Source organism: Chiloscyllium punctatum, chromosome 39 (assembly GCF_047496795.1).
Source record: "Chiloscyllium punctatum isolate Juve2018m chromosome 39, sChiPun1.3, whole genome shotgun sequence".
NCBI lineage: Eukaryota > Metazoa > Chordata > Chondrichthyes > Orectolobiformes > Hemiscylliidae > Chiloscyllium > Chiloscyllium punctatum.
Genome location: NC_092777.1, coordinates 68,771,810 through 68,797,058, shown reverse-complemented (window position 1 = coordinate 68,797,058; position 25,249 = coordinate 68,771,810). Strand labels below are relative to the sequence as shown.

Below are 25,249 nucleotides of genomic sequence, written 5' to 3'. Positions count from 1 at the left end.
CCACCCAGCAGCTCTTTCCCACCCCCCCACCCCCCCCCCCCCAGAATGACTGCTCTCTCACCCCCACCATTGGGACCCCTTTCCCCCCCATTTTGCCCCCTCCCCAGCGTGCTGCTTGTAGCTGGACGTGTTCCCCACCCTCCGACCTTCTCGGTGTCCATGCCTACAGTGACCGGTCACTCACCTGAGGGAATAGCACTGTCTCAGGATCACGAGGAGGGCGGTGAAGGTGCTCTCAGTCAGACCCACATTCCACAGGCTGCAAGGGGGAGGGAGGGGGAGGGAGGGAGGGGGAGGGAGGGGGAGGGAGGGAGGGAGGGAGGGAGGGGGGGAGGGAGGGGGAGGGGGAGGGAGGGAGGGAGAGGGGGAGGGAGGGAGGGAGAGGGGGAGGGAGGGAGGGAGGGGGAGGGAGGGGGAGGGGGAGGGAGGGGGAGGGGGAGGGAGAGAGAGGCAGCGGGAGGGAGGGGGAGGGAGGGAGGGAGAGGGAGAGAGGCAGAGGGAGAGAGGGAGAGGCGGAGGGAGGGAGGGAGAGAGAGGCGGAGGGAGGGGGAGGCGGAGGGAGGGAGAGACAGAGGGAGGGAGAGACAGAGGGAGGGAGAGACAGAGGGAGGGAGGGAGGGAGAGACAGAGGGAGGGAGGGAGGGAGAGACAGACAGAGGGAGGGAGGGAGAGGCAGAGGGAGGGAGAGAGCGGAGGGGGGGAGGGAGGGAGAGAGCAGAGGGAGGGAGGGAGGGAGAGAGCGGAGGGAGAGAGTGGAGGGAGCAGAGGGAGAGACACAGAGAGACACACCATCAGTGCCATGGAAGTCTGCCTGCCCTGTCCCCAAGCAACTGACTCCCCCCCCCCCCCGCCCCCCCCCCCTCCCCCAGTACACAGTGGGCGACATGACCCTCAGCCAATATGTGAGTCCACTCCCCGCACCACTCTCCCCGCACCACTCTCCCCGCACCACTCTCCCCGCACCACTCTCCCCGCACCACTCTCCCTCACAATGATAGGCTGTCCCCTTCTCCATCCCTATCACCACCAGACCACATCATCCCACTCCCCCAACCCTCCCTTTGTGCTGGAGACCTGCTGCCAGGGAAGTGGTAGAGGCTCATCTCACTGTCCTGTATAACCACGGACTGTTTAACACACACCCTCCTCCCCTGCCCAAGGCCAGACAATACCACCTCCCCACACACACACCCACATAACCCCCCACACACACACACACACCCCACACCCACACACCACCCACACACATCCCAAACACGCACACACTCCCACACACACACAACCCTCCAAACACACGCGCCCCACACACACACCCACATACCCCCCCACTCACATCCCCCCCACACCCCACACACACACCCACCCCACACACAGACACAAACCCCCCTACACAGACACAGACTCACCCCCCCCACACACACCAACCGCCCCCCACACACTCACCCCACACACACACCCCAGACACACCCACACCCCCCACCCCCCACCACACACCCACACCCCCACCACACACACACATTCCCCCCACACACATTCCCCCCACACACACACCCCCCCCACCACATTCCCCCCCCCGACACACACACACACACACACAAACACACACTCCCACACTCCACACCCCCTCCCCCACATTACCTCCAGGGAAAGCAGTGATTCACCCCACTCTTCACCTTGCCTGTTGCACCCACTGCTCCCCGTGCGTTCTCCTGTACACTGTGGGGAGACCAGGCTCCGACCTGGGTGACCTGGACTGGGGAACACCCCTGCTCTGACAACAGGAGCCACCCCTCTGCTCCCAGTCACTTGCTGTCTCAACAACACCATCTCCCCCTCACGCCAACTTGTCCGACCTGCGACTGCTCCTGCGTTGTCTCAGAATCAGAGCACCGTAAGGCATAGGAGCTGAGATTAGGCCATTCAGCCCATCGAGTCTGCTCTGCCATTCAATCATGGCTGATAGGTTTCTTAACCCCACTCTCCCACTCCCTCCCTCCCCCTTGATCCCCTTTACAATGAAGAACCTATCGATCTCAGTCTTAAATAGACTCAGTGAGCTGGGTCTTCCCAACCTTCAGTGGGAATGAATCCCACAGATTCCCCTCTCTCTGGCTGAACAAGTTTCCCCTTATCTCTGTTCGAAGAGCTCTTCCCTTTCCTCTGAGGCTGTGCCATTGGGTCCCAGTCTCTCCGACCAAATGGAAACATCTTCCCAACATCCTCTCTGTCCAGTCCTGTCAGTATTCTGGAAGTTTCTATGAGATCCCCCCACCCCCCTCATCCTTCTGAACTCCATTGAGTATCGGCCCAGAGTCCTCACACATTCCTCAGCTTTTCATCGCTGGGACTGTTCTGGTCAACCTCCTGGGAACACGTTCCAGGGTCAGTACATCCTTCCTGAGATACGGGACCCAAAACGGTGTACAATACTCCCAAATGGGGTCTGACCCGAGCTTTAGAGAGCCTCAGAAATACATCCTCGCTTTTATAATCAAGTGCTCTCAAAACAAATGCTATACGTGCATTTACCTTCCCAACGACTGACCCAACCTGCAGGTTTACCTTGAGAGAATCCTGGACGAGAACTCCCAAGTCTCTCTGCCCTTCAGATTGATGAATTTTCTCCCCCTCTCTGCCTCTATTCCTCCGACAAAGTGCATGACTTCATACTTTCCCACATTATAGTCTATCTGCCACTTCTTTGCCCACCCTCTGAACCTGTCCAGATCCTTCTGCAGCCTCCCCACCTCCTCAACACGACCCATCCCTCAACCCATCTTTGTTATCGTCTGCGACAGCGCCATATTTTCCAATTACGCACGACAGGAGTCAAAGCCGAATCCCCCAACATCAGAGAATAGACTACCCCCTCCATTTTGAGGGACACCTTCCCATCCCTCAACCCCCTTGTCTGCATTGGACTCCGCCCCCCTTGCCCCCCCCCCCCCCAACCCCCACCCACAGGAAATCCTATTGTCGACTCTTAACACCATTTCACATCTCAATCACTCCATGAGCACCACGGGCAGTCCCTCTGTGGTTGGCGCAGGGCACCCTCACGAGCTGCACCCTCGCCAGCTCCACCGCCAGCAGAAAGCCAGTCACGTTCCCAATCCCCTCCCAGCTCCGAAGAAGAGTCACGTCAGACATGGAACATGTCTCTCTGCTGGAGCCAGTGGTGGGGGAGTGACGCTCGGCCAAGTATCTCCCGACTACTAGGGACGCAGTCCAAGTTTGAGCCGTGCAGGATTCTACAGGGAGCGTTCCCGCCTGTTAATACCACAAGTCCCCGCAACACCATCAAGAACGGGGGACAAAACCGAGCCCCGCAAATTCACATGTCCATATTCTACACTTGAAGTCAGCTCTTCACCTACTTGATGGTGTGCAGGCTACTGAGGGCAGGCAGACACTTCTGAAAGATGAAGATGTACCGTTGGTCAACCATCCAGCCTGAGACGGAGAGAACGGATGTGTTAATCCAGCCAGATACATGTCGCTGGGAGATCAACAGAGAATCCGACTGAGGGCGAATGGACTTCACATATACACAGCCTCCTCTTTCAAATACATCAGTGTCAACCGAAACTAATCTCACTGTCACTCCATTCCCCAGTCATTAACACAAACTAATCTCACTGTCACTCCATTCCCCAGCCATTAACCCAAACGAATCCCATTGTCACTCCATTCCCCAGTCATTAACCCAAACTAATCCATTGTCACTCCGTTCCCCAGTCATTAACCCAAACTAATCCCACTGTCACTCCATTCCCCAGTCATTAACCCAATTTAATCTCACTGTCAATCCATTCCCCAGTCATTAACCCAAACTTATCCCACTGTCACTCCATTCCCCAGTCATTAACCCAAACTAATCCCACTGTCACTCCATCCCCCAGTCATTAACCCCAAACTAATCCCACTGTCACTCCATTCCCCAGTCATTAACCCAAACTAATCCCACTGTCACTCCATTCCCCAGTCATTAACCAAACTAATCCCACTGTCACTCCATTCCCCAGTCATTAACCCAAACTAATCCCACTGTCACTCCATTCCCCAGTCATTAACCCAAACTAATCCCACTGTCACTCCATCCCCCAGTCATTAACCCAATTTAATCTCACTGTCAATCCATTCCCCAGTCATTAACCCAAACTAATCCCACTGTCACTCTATTCCCCAATATTAACCCAAACTAATCCCACTGTCACGCCATTCCCCAGTCATTAACCCAAACTAATCCCACTGTCACTCCATTCCCCAGTCGGTCATTAACCCAAACTAATCCCCCTGTCACTCCATTCCCCAGTCATTAACAGAAACTAATCCCACTGTCACTCCATTCCCCAGTCATTACCCCAAACTACTCCCACTGTCACTCCATTCCACAGTCATTAACACAAACTAATCCCACTGTCACTCCATCCCCCAGTCATTTGCCCAAACTAATCCCACTGTCACTCCATTCCCCAGTCAGTCATTAACCCAAACTAATCCCACTGTCACTCCATCCCCTAGTCATTAACACAAACTAATCCCACTGTCACTCCATCCCCCAGTCATTAACCCAAACTAATCCCACTGTCACTCCATTCCCCAGTCATTAACCCAAACTAATCCCACTGTCACTCCATTCCCCAGTCATTAACCCAAACTAATCCCACTGTCACTCCATCCCCCAGTCATTAACCCAAACTAATCCCACTGTCACTCCATCCCCTAGTCATTAACACAAACTAATCCCACTGTCACTCCATTCCCCAGTCATTAACCAAACTAATCCCACTGTCACTCCATCCCCCAGTCATTAACCCAAACTAATTGCACTGTCACTCCATTCCCTAGTCATTAACCAAACTAATCCCACTGTCACTCCATTCCCCAGTCATTAACCAAAACTAATCCCATTGTCACTCCATCCCCCAGTCATTAACCAAACTAATCCCACTGTCACTCCATTACCCATTCTGTCATTAACCGAAATTAATCCCACTGTCACTCCATTCCCCAGTCGGTCATTAACCCCAAACTAATCCCACCGTCACTCTATTCCCCAATATTAACCAAAACTAATCCCACTGTCACTCCATCCCCCAGTCATTAACCCAAACTAATCCCACTGTCACTCCATTCCCCAGTCATTAACCCAAACTAATCCCACTGTCACTCCATCCCCCAGTCATTAACCCAAACTAATCCCACTGTCACTCCATTCCCCAGTCATTAACCAAACTATTCCCACTGTCACTCCATCCCCCAGTCGGTCATTAACCGAAACTAATCCCACTGTCACTCCATCCCCCAGTCATTAACCCAAACTAATCCCACTGTCACTCCATTACCCAGTCATTAACCACAAACTAATCCCACTGTCACTCCATCCCCCAGTCATTAACCCAAACTAATCCCACTCTCACTCCATTCCCCAGTCGGTCATTAACCAAACTAATCCCACTGTCACTCCATTCCCCAGTCATTAGCCAAACTAATCCCACTGTCACTCCATCCCCCAGTCATTAACCCAAACTAATCCCACTGTCACTCCATTCCCCAGTCATTAACCCAAACTAATCCCACTGTCACTCCATTCCCCAGTCATTAACCCCAAACTAATCCGATTGTGACTCCATTCCGCAGTCATTAACCCAAACTAATCCCACTGTCACTCCATCCCCCAGTCATTAACCCCAAACTAATCCCACTGTCACTCCATTCCCCAGTCATTAACCCCAAACTAATCCGATTGTGACTCCATTCCCCAGTCATTAACCCAAACGAATCCCACTGTCACTCCATCCCCCAGTCATTAACCAAACTAATCCCACTGTCACTCCATTCCCCAGTCGGTCATTAACCCAAACTAATCCCACTGTCACTCTATTCCCCATTCTGTCATTAACCGAAACTAATCCCACTGTCACTCCATTCCCCAGTCGGTCATTAACCCCAAACTAATCCCACCGTCACTCCATTCCCCAGTCACTAACCCAAACTAATCCCACTGTCACTCCATTCCCCAAAATTAACCCAAACTAATCCCACTGTCACTCCATGCCCCAAAATTAACCCAAATTAATCCATTGTCATTCCATGCCCCATTCACTAACCCAAACAAATCCCAGTCACTCTATTCCCCAATATTAACCCAAACTAATCCCACTGTCACTCCATCCCCCAGTCATTAACCCAAACTAATCCCACTCTCACTCCATTCCCCAGTCGGTCATTAACCAAACTAATCCCACTGTCACTCCATTCCCCAGTCATTAACCAAACTAATCCCACTGTCACTCCATCCCCCAGTCATTAGCCCCAAACTAATCCGATTGTGACTCCATTCCCTAGTCATTAACCCAAACTAATCCCACTGTCACTCTATTCCCCAGTCATTAACCCAAACTAATCCCACTGTCACTCCATTCCCCAGTCATTAACCCAAACTAATCCCACTGTCACTCCATCCCCTAGTCATTAACACAAACTAATCCCACTGTCACTCCATTCCCCAGTCATTAACCCAAACTAATTCCACTGTCACTCCATTGCCCAGTCATTAACCAAACTAATCCCACTGTCACTCCATCCCCCAGTCATTAACCCAAACTAATCCCACTGTCACTCCATTCCCCAGTCATTAACCAAACTAATCCCACTGTCACACCATTCCCCAGACATTAACCCAAACTAATCACACTGTCACTCCATTCCCCAGTTGGTCATTAACCCCAAACTAATCCCACTGTCACTCCATTCCTCAGTCATTAACCCAAACTATTCCCACTGTCACTCCATTCCACAGTCATTAACCCAAACTAATCCCATTGTCACCCCATTCCCCAGTCATTAACCCAAACTAATCCCACTGTCACTCCATCCCCCAGTCATTAACCCAAACTAATCCCACTGTCACTCCATCCCCCAGTCATTAACCCAAACGAATCCCACTGTCACTCCATTCCCCAGTCATTAACACAAACTAATCCCACTGTCACTCCATTCCCGAGTCATTAACACAAACTAATCCCACTGTCACTCGATTCCCCAGTCATTAACCAAACTAATCCCACTGTCACTCCATCCCCCAGTCATTAACCCAAACTAATTGCACTGTCACTCCATTCCCCAGTCATTAACCAAACTAATCCCACTGTCACTCCATTCCCCAGTCATTAACCAAAACTAATCCCATTGTCACTCCATCCCCCAGTCATTAACCAAACTAATCCCACTGTCACTCCATTACCCATTCTGTCATTAACCGAAATTAATCCCACTGTCACTCCATTCCCCAGTCGGTCATTAACCCCAAACTAATCCCACCGTCACTCTATTCCCCAATATTAACCAAAACTAATCCCACTGTCACTCCATCCCCCAGTCATTAACCCAAACTAATCCCACTGTCACTCCATTCCCCAGTCATTAACCCAAACTAATCCCACTGTCACTCCATCCCCCAGTCATTAACCCAAACTAATCCCACTGTCACTCCATTCCCCAGTCATTAACCAAACTATTCCCACTGTCACTCCATCCCCCAGTCGGTCATTAACCGAAACTAATCCCACTGTCACTCCATCCCCCAGTCATTAACCCAAACTAATCCCACTGTCACTCCATTACCCAGTCATTAACCACAAACTAATCCCACTGTCACTCCATCCCCCAGTCATTAACCCAAACTAATCCCACTCTCACTCCATTCCCCAGTCGGTCATTAACCAAACTAATCCCACTGTCACTCCATTCCCCAGTCATTAGCCAAACTAATCCCACTGTCACTCCATCCCCAAGTCATTAACCCAAACTAATCCCACTGTCACTCCATTCCCCAGTCATTAACCCAAACTAATCCCACTGTCACTCCATTCCCCAGTCATTAACCCCAAACTAATCCGATTGTGACTCCATTCCGCAGTCATTAACCCAAACTAATCCCACTGTCACTCCATCCCCCAGTCATTAACCCCAAACTAATCCCACTGTCACTCCATTCCCCAGTCATTAACCCCAAACTAATCCGATTGTGACTCCATTCCCCAGTCATTAACCCAAACGAATCCCACTGTCACTCCATCCCCCAGTCATTAACCAAACTAATCCCACTGTCACTCCATTCCCCAGTCGGTCATTAACCCAAACTAATCCCACTGTCACTCTATTCCCCATTCTGTCATTAACCGAAACTAATCCCACTGTCACTCCATTCCCCAGTCGGTCATTAACCCCAAACTAATCCCACCGTCACTCCATTCCCCAGTCACTAACCCAAACTAATCCCACTGTCACTCCATTCCCCAAAATTAACCCAAACTAATCCCACTGTCACTCCATGCCCCAAAATTAACCCAAATTAATCCATTGTCATTCCATGCCCCATTCACTAACCCAAACAAATCCCAGTCACTCTATTCCCCAATATTAACCCAAACTAATCCCACTGTCACTCCATCCCCCAGTCATTAACCCAAACTAATCCCACTCTCACTCCATTCCCCAGTCGGTCATTAACCAAACTAATCCCACTGTCACTCCATTCCCCAGTCATTAACCAAACTAATCCCACTGTCACTCCATCCCCCAGTCATTAGCCCCAAACTAATCCGATTGTGACTCCATTCCCTAGTCATTAACCCAAACTAATCCCACTGTCACTCTATTCCCCAGTCATTAACCCAAACTAATCCCACTGTCACTCCATTCCCCAGTCATTAACCCAAACTAATCCCACTGTCACTCCATCCCCTAGTCATTAACACAAACTAATCCCACTGTCACTCCATTCCCCAGTCATTAACCCAAACTAATTCCACTGTCACTCCATTGCCCAGTCATTAACCAAACTAATCCCACTGTCACTCCATCCCCCAGTCATTAACCCAAACTAATCCCACTGTCACTCCATTCCCCAGTCATTAACCAAACTAATCCCACTGTCACACCATTCCCCAGACATTAACCCAAACTAATCACACTGTCACTCCATTCCCCAGTTGGTCATTAACCCCAAACTAATCCCACTGTCACTCCATTCCTCAGTCATTAACCCAAACTATTCCCACTGTCACTCCATTCCACAGTCATTAACCCAAACTAATCCCATTGTCACCCCATTCCCCAGTCATTAACCCAAACTAATCCCACTGTCACTCCATCCCCCAGTCATTAACCCAAACTAATCCCACTGTCACTCCATCCCCCAGTCATTAACCCAAACGAATCCCACTGTCACTCCATTCCCCAGTCATTAACACAAACTAATCCCACTGTCACTCCATTCCCGAGTCATTAACACAAACTAATCCCACTGTCACTCCATTCCCCAGTCATTAACCCAAACTAATCCCACTGTCACTCCATCCCCCAGTCATTAACCCAAACTAATCTCACTGTCACTCCATTCCCCAGTCATTAACCCAAACTAATTCCACTGTCACTCCATTCCCCAGTCATTAACCAAACTAATCCCACTGTCACTCCATCCCCCAGTCATTAACCCAAACTAATCCCACTCTCACTCCATCCCCCAGTCATTAACCCCAAACTAATCCCACTCTCACTCCATTCCCCAGTCATTAACACAAACTAATCCCACTGTCACTCCATTCCCTAGTCATTAACACAAACTAATCCCACTGTCACTCCATTCCCCAGTCATTAACCCAAACTAATCCCACTGTCACTCCATTCCCCAGTCATTAACCCAAACGAATCCCACTGTCACTCCATCCCCCAGTCATTAACCCAAACTAATCCCACTGTCACTCCATTCCCCAGTCATTGACCCAAACTAATCCCACTGTCACTCTATTCCCCAGTCACTAACCCAAACTAATCCCACTGTCACTCCATTCCCCAGTATTAACCCAAACTAATCCATTGTCATTCCATTCCCCAGTCACTAACACAAACAAATCCCACTGTCACTCTATTCCCCAATATTAAGCCAAACTCATCCCACTGTCACTCCATTCCCCAGTCATTAACCACAAACTAATCCCACTGTCACTCCATCCCCCAGTCATTAACCCAAACTAATCCCACTCTCACTCCATTCCCCAGTCGGTCATTAACCAAATTAATCCCACTGTCACTCCATTCCCCAGTCATTAACCAAACTAATCCCACTGTCACTCCATCCCCCAGTCATTAACCCAAACTAATCCCACTGTCACTCCATTCCCCAGTCATTAACCCAAACTAATCCCACTGTCACTCCATTCCCCAGTCATTAACCCCAAACTAATCCGATTGTGACTCCATTCCCCAGTCATTAACCCAAACTAATCCCACTGTCACTCCATCCCCCAGTCATTAACCCCAAACTAATCCCACTGTCACTCCATTCCCCAGTCATTAACCCCAAACTAATCCGATTGTGACTCCATTCCCCATTCATTAACCCAAACGAATCCCACTGTCACTCCATCCCCCAGTCATTAACCAAACTAATCCCACTGTCACTCCATTCCCCAGTCGGTCATTAACCCAAACTAATCCCACTGTCACTCTATTCCCCATTCTGTCATTAACCGAAACTAATCCCACTGTCACTCCATTCCCCAGTCGGTCATTAACCCCAAACTAATCCCACCGTCACACCATTCCCCAGTCACTAACCCAAACTAATCCCACTGTCACTCCATTCCCCAAAATTAACCCAAACTAATCCCACTGTCACTCCATGCCCCAAAATTAACCCAAATTAATCCATTGTCATTCCATTCCCTATTCACTAACCCAAACAAATCCCAGTCACTCTATTCCCCAATATTAACCCAAACTAATCCCACTGTCACTCCATCCCCCAGTCATTAACCCAAACTAATCCCACTCTCACTCCATTCCCCAGTCGGTCATTAACCAAACTAATCCCACTGTCATTCCATTCCCCAGTCATTAACCAAACTAATCCCACTGTCACTCCATCCCCCAGTCATTAACCCAAACTAATCCCAGTGTCACTCCATTCCCCAGTCATTAACCCAATCTAATCCCACTGTCATTCCATTCCCCAGTCATTAGCCCCAAACTAATCCGATTGTGACTCCATTCCCTAGTCATTAACCCAAACTAATCCCACTGTCACTCTATTCCCCAGTCATTAACCCAAACTAATCCCACTGTCACTCCATTCCCCAGTCGGTCATTAACCCAAACTAATCCCACTGTCACTCCATTCCCCAGCCATTAACCCAAACTAATCCCACTGTCACTCCATTCCCCAGTCATTAACCCAAACTAATCCCACTGTCACTCCATCCCCTAGTCATTAACACAAACTAATCCCACTGTCACTCCATTCCCCAGTCATTAACCCAAACTAATTCCACTGTCACTCCATTGCCCAGTCATTAACCAAACTAATCCCACTGTCACTCCATCCCCCAGTCATTAACCCAAACTAATCCCACTGTCACTCCATTCCCCAGTCATTAACCAAACTAATCCCACTGTCACACCATTCACCAGACATTAACCCAAACTAATCCCACTGTCACTCCATTCCCCAGTTGGTCATTAACCCCAAACTAATCCCACTGTCACTCCATTCCTCAGTCATTAACCCAAACTATTCCCACTGTCACTCCATTCCACAGTCATTAACCCAAACTAATCCCATTGTCACCCCATTCCCCAGTCATTAACCCAAACTAATCCCACTGTCACTCCATCCCCCAGTCATTAACCCAAACTAATCCCACTGTCACTCCATCCCCCAGTCATTAACCCAAACGAATCCCACTGTCACTCCATTCCCCAGTCATTAACCAAACTAATCCCACTGTCATTCCATTCCCCAGTCATTAACCAAACTAATCCCACTGTCACTCCATCCCCCAGTCATTAACCCAAACTAATCCCAGTGTCACTCCATTCCCCAGTCATTAACCCAATCTAATCCCACTGTCATTCCATTCCCCAGTCATTAGCCCCAAACTAATCCGATTGTGACTCCATTCCCTAGTCATTAACCCAAACTAATCCCACTGTCACTCTATTCCCCAGTCATTAACCCAAACTAATCCCACTGTCACTCCATTCCCCAGTCGGTCATTAACCCAAACTAATCCCACTGTCACTCCATTCCCCAGCCATTAACCCAAACTAATCCCACTGTCACTCCATTCCCCAGTCATTAACCCAAACTAATCCCACTGTCACTCCATCCCCTAGTCATTAACACAAACTAATCCCACTGTCACTCCATTCCCCAGTCATTAACCCAAACTAATTCCACTGTCACTCCATTGCCCAGTCATTAACCAAACTAATCCCACTGTCACTCCATCCCCCAGTCATTAACCCAAACTAATCCCACTGTCACTCCATTCCCCAGTCATTAACCAAACTAATCCCACTGTCACACCATTCACCAGACATTAACCCAAACTAATCCCACTGTCACTCCATTCCCCAGTTGGTCATTAACCCCAAACTAATCCCACTGTCACTCCATTCCTCAGTCATTAACCCAAACTATTCCCACTGTCACTCCATTCCACAGTCATTAACCCAAACTAATCCCATTGTCACCCCATTCCCCAGTCATTAACCCAAACTAATCCCACTGTCACTCCATCCCCCAGTCATTAACCCAAACTAATCCCACTGTCACTCCATCCCCCAGTCATTAACCCAAACGAATCCCACTGTCACTCCATTCCCCAGTCATTAACACAAACTAATCCCACTGTCACTCCATTCCCTAGTCATTAACACAAACTAATCCCACTGTCACTCCATTCCCCAGTCATTAACCCAAACTAATCCCACTGTCACTCCATCCCCCAGTCATTAACCCAAACTAATCTCACTGTCACTCCATTCCCCAGTCATTAACCCAAACTAATTCCACTGTCACTCCATTCCCCAGTCATTAACCAAACTAATCCCACTGTCACTCCATCCCCCAGTCATTAACCCAAACTAATCCCACTCTCACTCCATCCCCAAGTCATTAACCCCAAACTAATCCCACTGTCACTCCATTCCCCAGTCGGTCATTAACCCAAACTAATCCCACTGTCACTCCATTCCCCAGCCATTAACCCAAACTAATCCCACTGTCACTCCATTCCCCAGTCATTAACCCAAACGAATCCCACTGTCACTCCATCCCCCAGTCATTAACCAAACTAATCCCACTGTCACTCTATTCCCCATTCTGTCATTAACCGAAACTAATCCCACTGTCACTCCATTCCCCAGTCGGTCATTAACCCCAAACTAATCCCACCGTCACTCCATCCCCCAGTCATTAACCCAAACTAATCCCACTGTCACTCCATTCCCCAGTCATTAACCCAAACTAATCCCACTGTCACTCCATTCCCCAGTCATTAACCCCAAACTAATCCGATTGTGACTCCATTCCCCAGTCGGACATTAACCCAAACTAATCCCACTGTCACTCCATCCCCTAGTCATTAACCCCAAACTAATCCCACTGTCACTCCATTCCCCAGTCATTAACCCCAAACTAATCCGATTGTGACTCCATTCCCCAGTCATTAACCCAAACGAATCCCACTGTCACTCCATCCCCCAGTCATTAACCAAACTAATCCCACTGTCACTCCATTCCCCAGTCGGTCATTAACCCAAACTAATCCCACTGTCACTCTATTCCCCATTCTGTCATTAACCGAAACTAATCCCACTGTCACTCCATTCCCCAGTCGGTCATTAACCCCAAACTAATCCCACCGTCACTCCATTCCCCAGTCACTAACCCAAACTAATCCCACTGTCACTCCATTCCCCAATATTAACCCAAACTAATCCCACTGTCACTCCATCCCCCAGTCATTAACCCAAACTAATCCCACTCTCACTCCATTCCCCAGTCGGTCATTAACCAAAATAATCCCACTGTCACTCCATTCCCCAGTCATTAACCCAAACTAATCCCAGTGTCACTCCATTCCCCAGTCATTAACCCAATCTAATCCCACTGTCATTCCATTCCCCAGTCATTAGCCCCAAACTAATCCGATTGTGACTCCATTCCCCAGTCATTAACCCAAACTAATCCCACTGTCACTCTATTCCCCAGTCATTAACCCAAACTAATCCCACTGTCACTCCATTCCCCAGTCATTAACCCAAACTAATCCCACTGTCACTCCATCCCCTAGTCATTAACACAAACTAATCCCACTGTCACTCCATTCCCCAGTCATTAACCCAAACTAATTCCACTGTCACTCCATTGCCCAGTCATTAACCAAACTAATCCCACTGTCACTCCATCCCCCAGTCATTAACCCAAACTAATCCCACTGTCACTCCATTCCCCAGTCATTAACCAAACTAATCCCACTGTCACTCCATTCCCCAGTCATTAACCAAACTAATCCCACTGTCACTCCATCCCCCAGTCATTAACCCAAACTAATCCCAGTGTCACTCCATTCCCCAGTCATTAACCCAATCTAATCCCACTGTCATTCCATTCCCCAGTCATTAGCCCCAAACTAATCCGATTGTGACTCCATTCCCCAGTCATTAACCCAAACTAATCCCACTGTCACTCTATTCCCCAGTCATTAACCCAAACTATTCCCACTGTCACTCCATTCCCCAGTCATTAACCCAAACTAATCCCACTGTCACTCCATCCCCTAGTCATTAACACAAACTAATCCCACTGTCACTCCATTCCCCAGTCATTAACCCAAACTAATTCCACTGTCACTCCATTGCCCAGTCATTAACCAAACTAATCCCACTGTCACTCCATCCCCCAGTCATTAACCCAAACTAATCCCACTGTCACTCCATTCCCCAGTCATTAACCAAACTAATCCCACTGTCACACCATTCCCCAGACATTAACCCAAACTAATCCCACTGTCACTCCATTCCCGAGTCGGTCATTAACCCCAAACTAATCCCACTGTCACTCCATTCCTCAGTCATTAACCCAAACTATTCCCACTGTCACTCCATTCCACAGTCATTAACCCAAACTAATCCCATTGTCACCCCATTCCCCAGTCATTAACCCAAACTAATCCCACTGTCACTCCATCCCCCAGTCATTAACCCAAACTAATCCCACTGACACTCCATCCCCCAGTCATTAACCCAAACGAATCCCACTGTCACTCCATTCCCCAGTCATTAACACAAACTAATCCCACTGTCACTCCATTCCCTAGTCATGAACACAAACTAATCCCACTGTCACTCCATTCCCCAGTCATTAACCCAAACTAATCCCACTGTCACTCCATCCCCCAGTCATTAACCCAAACTAATCTCACTGTCACTCCATTCCCCAGTCATTAACCCAAACTAATTCCACTGTCACTCCATTCCCCAGTCATTAACCAAACTAATCCCACTGTCACTCCATCCCCCAGTCATTAACCCCAAACTAATCCCACTGTCACTCCATTCCCCAGTCGGTCATTAACCCAAACTAATCCCACTGTCACTCCATTCCCCAGCCATTAACCCAAACTAATCCCACTGTCACTCCATTCCCCAGTCATTAACCCAAACGAATCCCACTGTCACTCCATCCCCCAGTCATTAACCAAACTAATCCCACTGTCACTCTATTCCCCATTCTGTCATTAACCGAAACTAATCCCACTGTCACTCCATTCCCCAGTCGGTCATTAACCCCAAACTAATCCCACCGTCACTCCATTCCCCAGTCACTAACCCAAACTAATCCCACTGTCACTCCATTCCCCAATATTAACCCAAACTAATCCATTGTCATTCCATTCCCCAGTCACTAACACAAACAAATCCCACTGTCACCCTATTCCCCAGTCGGTCATTAACCACAAACTTATCCCACTGTCACTCCATTCCCCAGTCATTAACCCCAAACTAATCCCACTGTCACTCTATTCCCCAGTCATTAACCCAAACTAATCCCACTGTCACTCCATTCCCCAGTCGGTCATTAACCCAAACTAATCCCACTGTCACTCCATTCCCTAGTCATTAACCCAAACTAATCCCACTGTCACTCCATCCTCCAGTCATTAACCCAAACTAATCCCACTCTCACTCCATTCCCCAGTCGGTCATTAACCCAAACTAATCCCACTGTCACTCCATTCCCCAGTCGGACATTAACCCAAACTAATCCCACTGTCACTCCATTCCCCAGTCATTAACCCAAACTAATCCCACTGTCACTCCATTCCCCAGTCATTAACCCAATCTAATCCCACTGTCATTCCATTCCCCAGTCATTAACCCAAACTAATCTGATTGTGACTCCATTCCCCAGTCATTAACCCAAACTAATCCCACTGTCACTCTATTCCCCAGTCATTAACCCAAACTAATCCCACTCTCACTCCATTCCCCAGTCATTAACCCAATCTAATCCCACTGTCATTCCATTCCCCAGTCATTAACCCCAAACTAATCCCACTGTCACTCTATTCCCCAGTCATTAACCCAAACTAATCCCACTGTCACTCTATTCCCCAGTCATTAACACAAACTAATCCCACTGTCACTCCATCCCCCAGTCATTAACCCCAAACTAATCCCACTGTCACTCCATTCCCCAGTCATTAACCCAAACTAATCCCACTGTCACTCCATTCCCCAGTCATTAACCAAACTAATCCCACTGTCACTCCATTCCCCAGTCATTAACCCAAACTAATCCCACTGTCACTCCATTCTCCAGTCGGTCATTAACCCCAAACTAATCCCATTGTCACTCCATTCCCCAGTCGGTCGTTAACCCCAAACTAATCCAACTGTCACTCTATTCCCCAGTCATTAACACAAACTAATCCCACTGTCACTCCATCCCCCAGTCATTAACCCCAAACTAATCCCACTGTCACTCCATTCCCCAGTCGGTCATTAACCCAAACTAATCCCACTGTCACTCCATTCCCCAGCCATTAACCCAAACTAATCCCACTGTCACTCCATTCCCCAGTCATTAACCCAAACGAATCCCACTGTCACTCCATCCCCCAGTCATTATCCAAACTAATCCCACTGTCACTCTATTCCCCATTCTGTCATTAACCGAAACTAATCCCACTGTCACTCCATTCCCCAGTCGGTCATTAACCCCAAACTAATCCCTCCGTCACTCCATTCCCCAGTCACTAACCCAAACTAATCCCACTGTCACTCCATTCCCAAATATTAACCCAAACTAATCCATTGTCATTCCATTCCCCAGTCACAAACACAAACAAATCCCACTGTCACTCTATTCCCCAGTCATTAACCCAAACTAATCCCACTGTCACTCCATTCCCCAGTCGGTCATTAACCCAAACTAATCCCACTGTCACTCCATTCCCCAGTCATTAACCCAATCTAATCCCACTGTCACTCCATTCCCCAGTCATTAACCCAAACTAATCCCACTGTCACTCCATTCCCCAGTCGGTCATTAACCCAAACTAATCCCACTGTCACTCCATTCCCCAATATTAACCCAAACTAATCCATTGTCATTCCATTCCCCAGTCACTAACACAAACAAATCCCACTGTCACTCTATTCCCCAGTCATTAACTCAAACTAATGCCACTGTCACTCCATCCCCCAGTCATTAACCCAAACTAATCCCACTGTCACTCCATTCCCCAGTCACTAACCCAAACGAATCCCACTGTCACTCCATTCCCCAGTCATTAACCCAAACTAATCCCACTGTCACTCCATTCCCCAGTCATTAACCCAAACTAATCCAACTGTCACTCCATTTCCCAGCCATTAACCCAAACTAATCCCACTGTCACTCCATTCACCAGTCATTAACCCAAACTAATACCATTGTCACTCCATTCCCCAGTCGGTCATTAACCCAAACTAATCCCACTGTCACTCCATCCCCAAGTCATTCACCCAAACTAATCCCACTGTCACTCCATTCCCCAGTTGGACATTAACCCAAACTAATCTTCTGGCCAGACTCTCCCCACAATGCCCTGTATCAATCCCCAAACTAATCCCACTGCCCTGCTCTCCCCCCAATGCCCTGTATCAATCCCCAAATTAATCCCACTGCCCCCCGCTCTCTCCCCATAGCCCTGTATCAATCCCCAAACTAATCCCACTGCCCCGCTCTCTCCCCATAGCCCTGTATCAATCCCCAAACTAATCCCACTGTCCCACTCTCTCCCCATGGCCCTGTATCCATCCCCAAACTAATCCCACTGCCCCCCCGCTCTCTCCCCATAGCCCTGTATCAATCCCCAAACTAATCCCACTGTCCCCCCGTGCTCTCTCCCCATAGCCCTGTATCAATCCCCAAACTAATCCCACTGTCCCACTCTCTCCCCATGGCCCTGTATCAATCCCCAAACTAATCCCACTGCCCCGCTCTCTCCCCATAGCCCTGTATCGATCCCCAAACTAATCCCACTGCCCCTCTCTCTCCCCATAGCCCTGTTTCGACCCCCAAACTAATCCCACTGCCCCCACTCTCTCCCCATAGCCCTGTATCAACCCCAAACTAATCCCACTGCCCCGCTCTCTCTCCCCATAGCCCTGTATCAATCCCCAAACTAACCCCACTGCCCCACTCTCTCTCCCCATAGCCCTGTATCAATCCCCAACCTAACCCCACTGCCCCGCTCTCTCTCCCCATAGCCCTGTATCAATCCCCAAACTAATCCCACTGCCCCCGCTCTCTCCCCATAGCCCTGTATCAATCCCCAAACTAATCCCACTGCCCCCCTCTCTCTCCCCATAGCCCTGTATCAATCCCCAAACTAACCCCACTGCCCCGCTCTCTCTCCCCATAGCCCTGTATCAATCCCCAAACTAATCCCACTGCCCCCCGCTCTCTCCCCATAGCCCTGTATCAATCCCCAAACTAATCCCACTGCCCCCCGCTCTCTCCCCATAGTCCTGTATCAATCCCCAAACTAATCCCACTGCCCCGCTCTTTCCCCATAGCCCTGTATCAATCCCCAAACTAATCCCACTGACCCCTGCGCTCTCTCCCCATAGCCCTGTATCAATCCCCAAACTAATCCCACTGCCCTGCTCTCTCCCCATAGCCCTGTATCAATCCCCAAACTAATCCCACTGTCCCCCACTCTCTCCCCATGGCCCTGTATCAATCCCCAAACTAATCCCACTGCCCCCCGCTCTCTCCCCATAGCCCTGTATCAATCCCCAAACTAACCCCACTGCCCCGCTCTCTCCCCATAGCCATGTATCGATCCCCAAACTAATCCCACTGTCCCCCTCTCTCTCCCCATAGCCCTGTATCAATCCCCAAACTAATCCCACTGTCCCCCTCTCTCTCCCCATAGCCCTGTATCAATCCCCAAACTAATCCCACTGCCCCGCTCTTTCCCCATAGCCCTGTATCAATCCCCAAACTAATCCCACTGACCCCTGCGCTCTCTCCCCATAGCCCTGTATCAATCCCCAAACTAATCCCACTGCCCTGCTCTCTCCCCATAGCCCTGTATCAACCCCAAACTAATCCCACAGTCCCCCTCTCTCTCCCCATTGCCCTGTATCAATCCCCAAACTAATCCCACTGTCCCCCACTCTCTCCCCATGGCCCTGTATCAATCCCCAAACTAATCCCACTGCCCCCCGCTCTCTCCCCATAGCCCTGTATCCATCCCCATACTAATCCCACTGCCCCCCTCTCTCTCCCCATTGCCCTGTATCAATCCCCAAACTAATCCCACTGTCCCCCTCTCTCTCCCCATAGCCCTGTATCAATCCCCAAACTAATCCCACTGCCCCCGCTCTCTCCCCATAGCCCTGTATCAATCCCCAAACTAATCCCACTGCCCTGCTCTCTCCCCATAGCCCTGTATCAATCCCCAAACTAATCCCACTGCCCTGCTCTCTCCCCATAGCCCTGTATCAATCCCCAAACTAATCCCACTGCCCTGCTCTCTCCCCATAGCCCTGTATCAATCCCCAAACTAATCCCACGGTCCCCCACTCTCTCCCCATAGCACTGTATCAATCCCCAAACTAATCCCACTGCCCCCCGCTCTCTCCCCATAGCCCTGTATCAATCCCCAAACTAATCCCACTGCCCCCGCTCTCTCCCCATAGCCCTGTATCAATCCCCAAACTAATCCCACTGCCCCCCGCTCTCTCCCCATAGCCCTGTATCAATCCCCAAACTAATCCCACTGCCCCCCGCTCTCTCCCCATAGCCCTGTATCAATCCCCAAACTAATCCCACTGCCCCCCGCTCTCTCCCCATAGCCCTGTATCAATCCCCAAACTAATCCCACTGCCCCCCGCTCTCTCCCCATAGCCCTGTATCAATCCCCAAACTAATCCCACTGCCCCCCTCTCTCTCCCCATAGCCCTGTATCAATCCCCAAACTAATCCCACTGCCCCCCGCTCTCTCCCCATAGCCCTGTATCAATCCCCAAACTAATCCCACTGTCCCCACTCTCTCCCCATAGCCCTGTATCAATCCCCAAACTAATCCCACTGTCCCCCCGCGATCTCTCTCCCCATAGCCCTGTATCAATCCCCAAACTAATCCCACTGTCCCCACTCTCTCCCCATTGCCCTGTAACAATCCCCAAACTAATCCCACTGTCCCCCCGCTCTCTCCCCATAGCCCTGTATCAATCCCCAAACTAATCCCACTGCCCCCCCGCGCTCTCCCCATAGCCCTGTTTCAATCCCCAAACTAATCCCACTGCCCTGCTCTCTCCCCATAGCCCTGTATCAATCCCCAAACTAATCCCACTGCCCTGCTCTCTCCCCATAGCCCTGTATCAATCCCCAAACTAATCCCACTGCCCCCCGCTCTCTCCCCATAGCCCTGTATCAATCCCCAAACTAATCCCACTGCCCCCGCTCTCTCCCCATAGCCCTGTATCAATCCCCAAACTAATCCCACTGCCCCCCGCTCTCTCCCCATAGCCCTGTATCAATCCCCAAACTAATCCCACTGTCCCCCACTCTCTCCCCATAGCCCTGTATCAATCCCCAAACTAATCCCACTGCCCCACTCTCTCCCCATTGCCCTGTATCAATCCCCAAACTAATCACACTGCCCCCCCACTCTCTCCCCATAGCCCTGTATCAATCCCAAACTAATCCCACTGCCCCCCGGTCTCACCCCATAGCCCCGTATCAATCCCCAAACTAATCCCACTGTCCCACACTCTCTCCCCATAGCCCTGTATCAATCCCCAAACTAATCCCACTGCCCCCCCACTCTCTCCCCATAGCCCTGTATCAATCCCCAAACTAATCACACTGCCCCCCCACTCTCTCCCCATAGCCCCGTATCAATCCCCAAACTAATCCCACTGTCCCACTCTCTCTCCCCATAGCCCTGTATCATCCCCAAACTAATCCCACTGCCCCACTCTCTCCCCATAGCCCCGTATCAATCCCCAAACTAATCCCACTGCCCCCCACTCTCTCCCCATAGCCCTGTATCAATCCCCAAACTAATCCCACTGCCCTGCTCTCTCTCCCCATAGCCCTGTATCAATCCCCAAACTAATCCCACTGCCCCACTCTCTCCCCATAGCCCTGTATCAATCCCCATAGGAATCCCACTGCCCCCTGCTCTCTCCCCATAGCCCTGTATCGATCCCCAAACTAATCCCACTGTCCCCCCACTCTCTCCCCATAGCCCTGTATCAATCCCCAAACTAATCCCACTGTCCCCCCGCTCTCTCCCCATAGCCCTGTATCAATCCCCAAACTAATCCCACTGTCCCCCGCTCTCTCCCCATAGCCCTGTATCAATCCCCAAACTAATCCCACTGCCCCCGTCTCTCCCCATTGCCCTGTATCAATCCCCAAACTAATCACACTGCCCCCCCACTCTCTCCCCATAGCCCTGTATCAATCCCCAAACTAATCACACTGCCCCCCCACTCTCTCCCCATAGCCCCGTATCAATCCCCAAACTAATCCCACTGTCCCACTCTCTCTCCCCATAGCCCTGTATCATCCCCAAACTAATCCCACTGCCCCACTCTCTCCCCATAGCCCCGTATCAATCCCCAAACTAATCCCACTGCCCCCCACTCTCTCCCCATAGCCCTGTATCAATCCCCAAACTAATCCCACTGCCCTGCTCTCTCTCCCCATAGCCCTGTATCAATCCCCAAACTAATCCCACTGCCCCACTCTCTCCCCATAGCCCTGTATCAATCCCCATAGGAATCCCACTGCCCCCTGCTCTCTCCCCATAGCCCTGTATCGATCCCCAAACTAATCCCACTGTCCCCCCACTCTCTCCCCATAGCCCTGTATCAATCCCCAAACTAATCCCACTGTCCCCCCGCTCTCTCCCCATAGCCCTGTATCAATCCCCAAACTAATCCCACTGTCCCCCGCTCTCTCCCCATAGCCCTGTATCAATCCCCAAACTAATCCCACTGCCCCCGTCTCTCCCCATTGCCCTGTATCAATCCCCAAACTAATCACACTGCCCCCCCACTCTCTCCCCATAGCCCTGTATCAATCCCCAAACTAATCACACTGCCCCCCCACTCTCTCCCCATAGCCCCGTATCAATCCCCAAACTAATCCCACTGTCCCACTCTCTCTCCCCATAGCCCTGTATCATCCCCAAACTAATCCCACTGCCCCACTCTCTCCCCATAGCCCCGTATCAATCCCCAAACTAATCCCACTGCCCCCCACTCTCTCCCCATAGCCCTGTATCAATCCCCAAACTAATCCCACTGCCCTGCTCTCTCTCCCCATAGCCCTGTATCAATCCCCAAACTAATCCCACTGCCCCACTCTCTCCCCATAGCCCTGTATCAATCCCCATAGGAATCCCACTGCCCCCTGCTCTCTCCCCATAGCCCTGTATCGATCCCCAAACTAATCCCACTGTCCCCCCACTCTCTCCCCATAGCCCTGTATCAATCCCCAAACTAATCCCACTGTCCCCCCGCTCTCTCCCCATAGCCCTGTATCAATCCCCAAACTAATCCCACTGTCCCCCGCTCTCTCCCCATAGCCCTGTATCAATCCCCAAACTAATCCCACTGCCCCCGTCTCTCCCCATTGCCCTGTATCAATCCCCAAACTAATCACACTGCCCCCCCACTCTCTCCCCATAGCCCTGTATCAATCCCCAAACTAATCCCACTGTCCCACTCTCTCCCCATAGCCCTGTATCAATCCCCAAACTAATCCCACTGTCCGCCCACTCTCTCCCTATAGCCCTGTATCAATCCCCAAACTAATCCCACTGCCCCCACTCTCTCCCCATAGCCCTGTATCGATCCCCATAGAAATCCCACTGCCCCGCTCTCTCTCCCCATAGCCCTGTGTCAATCCCCATAGAAATCCCACTGCCCCGCTCTCTCTCCCCATAGCCCTGTATCGATCCCCAAACTAACCCCACTGCCCCCCGCTCTCTCCCCATAGCCCTGTATCGATCCCCAAACTAACCCCACTGCCCCCCGCTCTCTCCCCATAGCCCTGTATCGATCCCCAAACTAATCCCACTGCCCCCCGCTCTCTCCCCATAGCCCTGTATCAATCCCCATAGGAATCCCACTGCCCCCCACTCTCTCCCCATAGCCCTGTATCGATCCCCAAACTAATCCCACTGCCCCCCGCTCTCTCCCCATAGCCCTGTATCAATCCCCATAGGAATCCCACTGCCCCCACTTTCTCCCCATAGCCCTGTATCAATCCCCAAACTAATCCCACTGCCCCCTGCTCTCTCCCCATAGCCCTGTTTCAATCCCCATAGGAATCCCACTGCCCCCTGCTCTCTCCCCATAGCCCTGTATCAATCCCCATAGGAATCCCACTGCCCCCTGCTCTCTCCCCATAGCCCTGTATCAATCCCCATAGGAATCCCACTGCCCCCCACTCTCTCCCCATAGCCCTGTATCAATCCCCAAACTAATCCCACTGCCCCCCTCTCTCTCCCCATAGCCCTGTATCAATCCCCAAACTAATCCCACTGCCCCACTCTCTCCCCATAGCCCTGTATCAATCCCCATAGGAATCCCACTGCCCCCTGCTCTCTCCCCATAGTCCTGTATCGATCCCCAAACTAATCCCACTGTCCCCCCACACTCTCCCCATAGCCCTGTATCAATCCCCAAACTAATCCCACTGCCCCCTGCTCTCTCCCCATAGCCCTGTATCGATCCCTAAACTAATCCCACTGTCCCCCCACACTCTCCCCATAGCCCTGTATCAATCCCCAAACTAATCCCACTGCCCCACTCTCTCCCCATTGCCCTGTACCAATCCCCATAGGAATCCCACTGCCCCCACTCTCTCCCCATAGCCCTGTATCAATCCCCATAGGAATCCCACTGTCCCCCCACTCTCTCCCCATAGCCTGTATCAATCCCCATAGGAATCCCACTGCCCCCACTCTCTCCCCATAGCCCTGTATCAATCCCCATAGGAATCCCACTGTCCCCCCACTCTCTCCCCATAGCCTGTATCAATCCCCATAGGAATCCCACTGTCCCCCCACTCTCTCCCCATAGCCCTGTATCAATCCCCATAGGAATCCCACTGCCCCCACTCTCTCCCCAGGAGCAGTACCCTCTCGGTGAGGGACCTACCTCGGATATAGATGGCCTTTGCTGACTTGGGGTCCTCATTCTCCAGCTCGAGCTGTACACTGGGTCTGAAGAAGGAGATCTGATCTTTCAGAGGGGGAGCTGAGGACACATCTGACGGAGTCAGAGATTCCATCTCGTCAACTGGGAGACAAGCACACAACCCAGTGGGACATGGAGCATGGAAGGAGCTTCACTCCGGAACAGAACATCATTCCTGAACACACGCTTCAACCAATGGAAACCATCCGCCGCTGCATACGTCTCTCAGTCACACACCCTCCGCACACCTTTATACACGTCCCCCCCTCCCCCGCCAACACACACACCCTCCGCACTCCTGTACACACGTCCCCCTCCCCCCCTCCACACACACACCCTCCACACACCTGTACACACGTCCCCCCTCCCCCCCCCAACACACACACACCCTCCGCACTCCTGTACACACGTCCCCCCCTCACACACACACACCCTCCACACACCTGTACACACGTCCCCCCTCCACACACACACACCCTCCACACACCTGTACACACGTCCCCCCCTCCCCCCCCAACACACACACCCTCCGCACTCCTGTACACACGTCCCCCCTCCCCCCCTCCACACACACACCCTCCACACACCTGTACACACGTCCCCCCTCCACACACACACCCTCCGCACTCCTGTACACACGTCCCCCCTCCCCCCCCTCCACACACACACCCTCCGC

The 25,249-nt window shown here is 50.9% G+C and overlaps 1 protein-coding gene across 1 annotated transcript in view; it reads right to left on the bottom strand.

The window, feature by feature from the left end:
* Nucleotides 1-180: 180 nt before the first annotated feature.
* The window catches only part of LOC140464242 (leucine-rich repeat-containing protein 71-like), a 32,221-nt gene continuing 7,152 nt past the window's right edge, over nt 181-25,249 (bottom strand). The window contains exons 2-4 of the mRNA XM_072559087.1: nt 24,535-24,675; nt 3,378-3,453; nt 181-259 (exon numbers count right to left, since the gene is read on the bottom strand). Coding sequence (XP_072415188.1) covers nt 181-259; nt 3,378-3,453; nt 24,535-24,675 — 296 coding nt within the window. The remainder of the gene's footprint in view (nt 260-3,377; nt 3,454-24,534; nt 24,676-25,249) is intronic.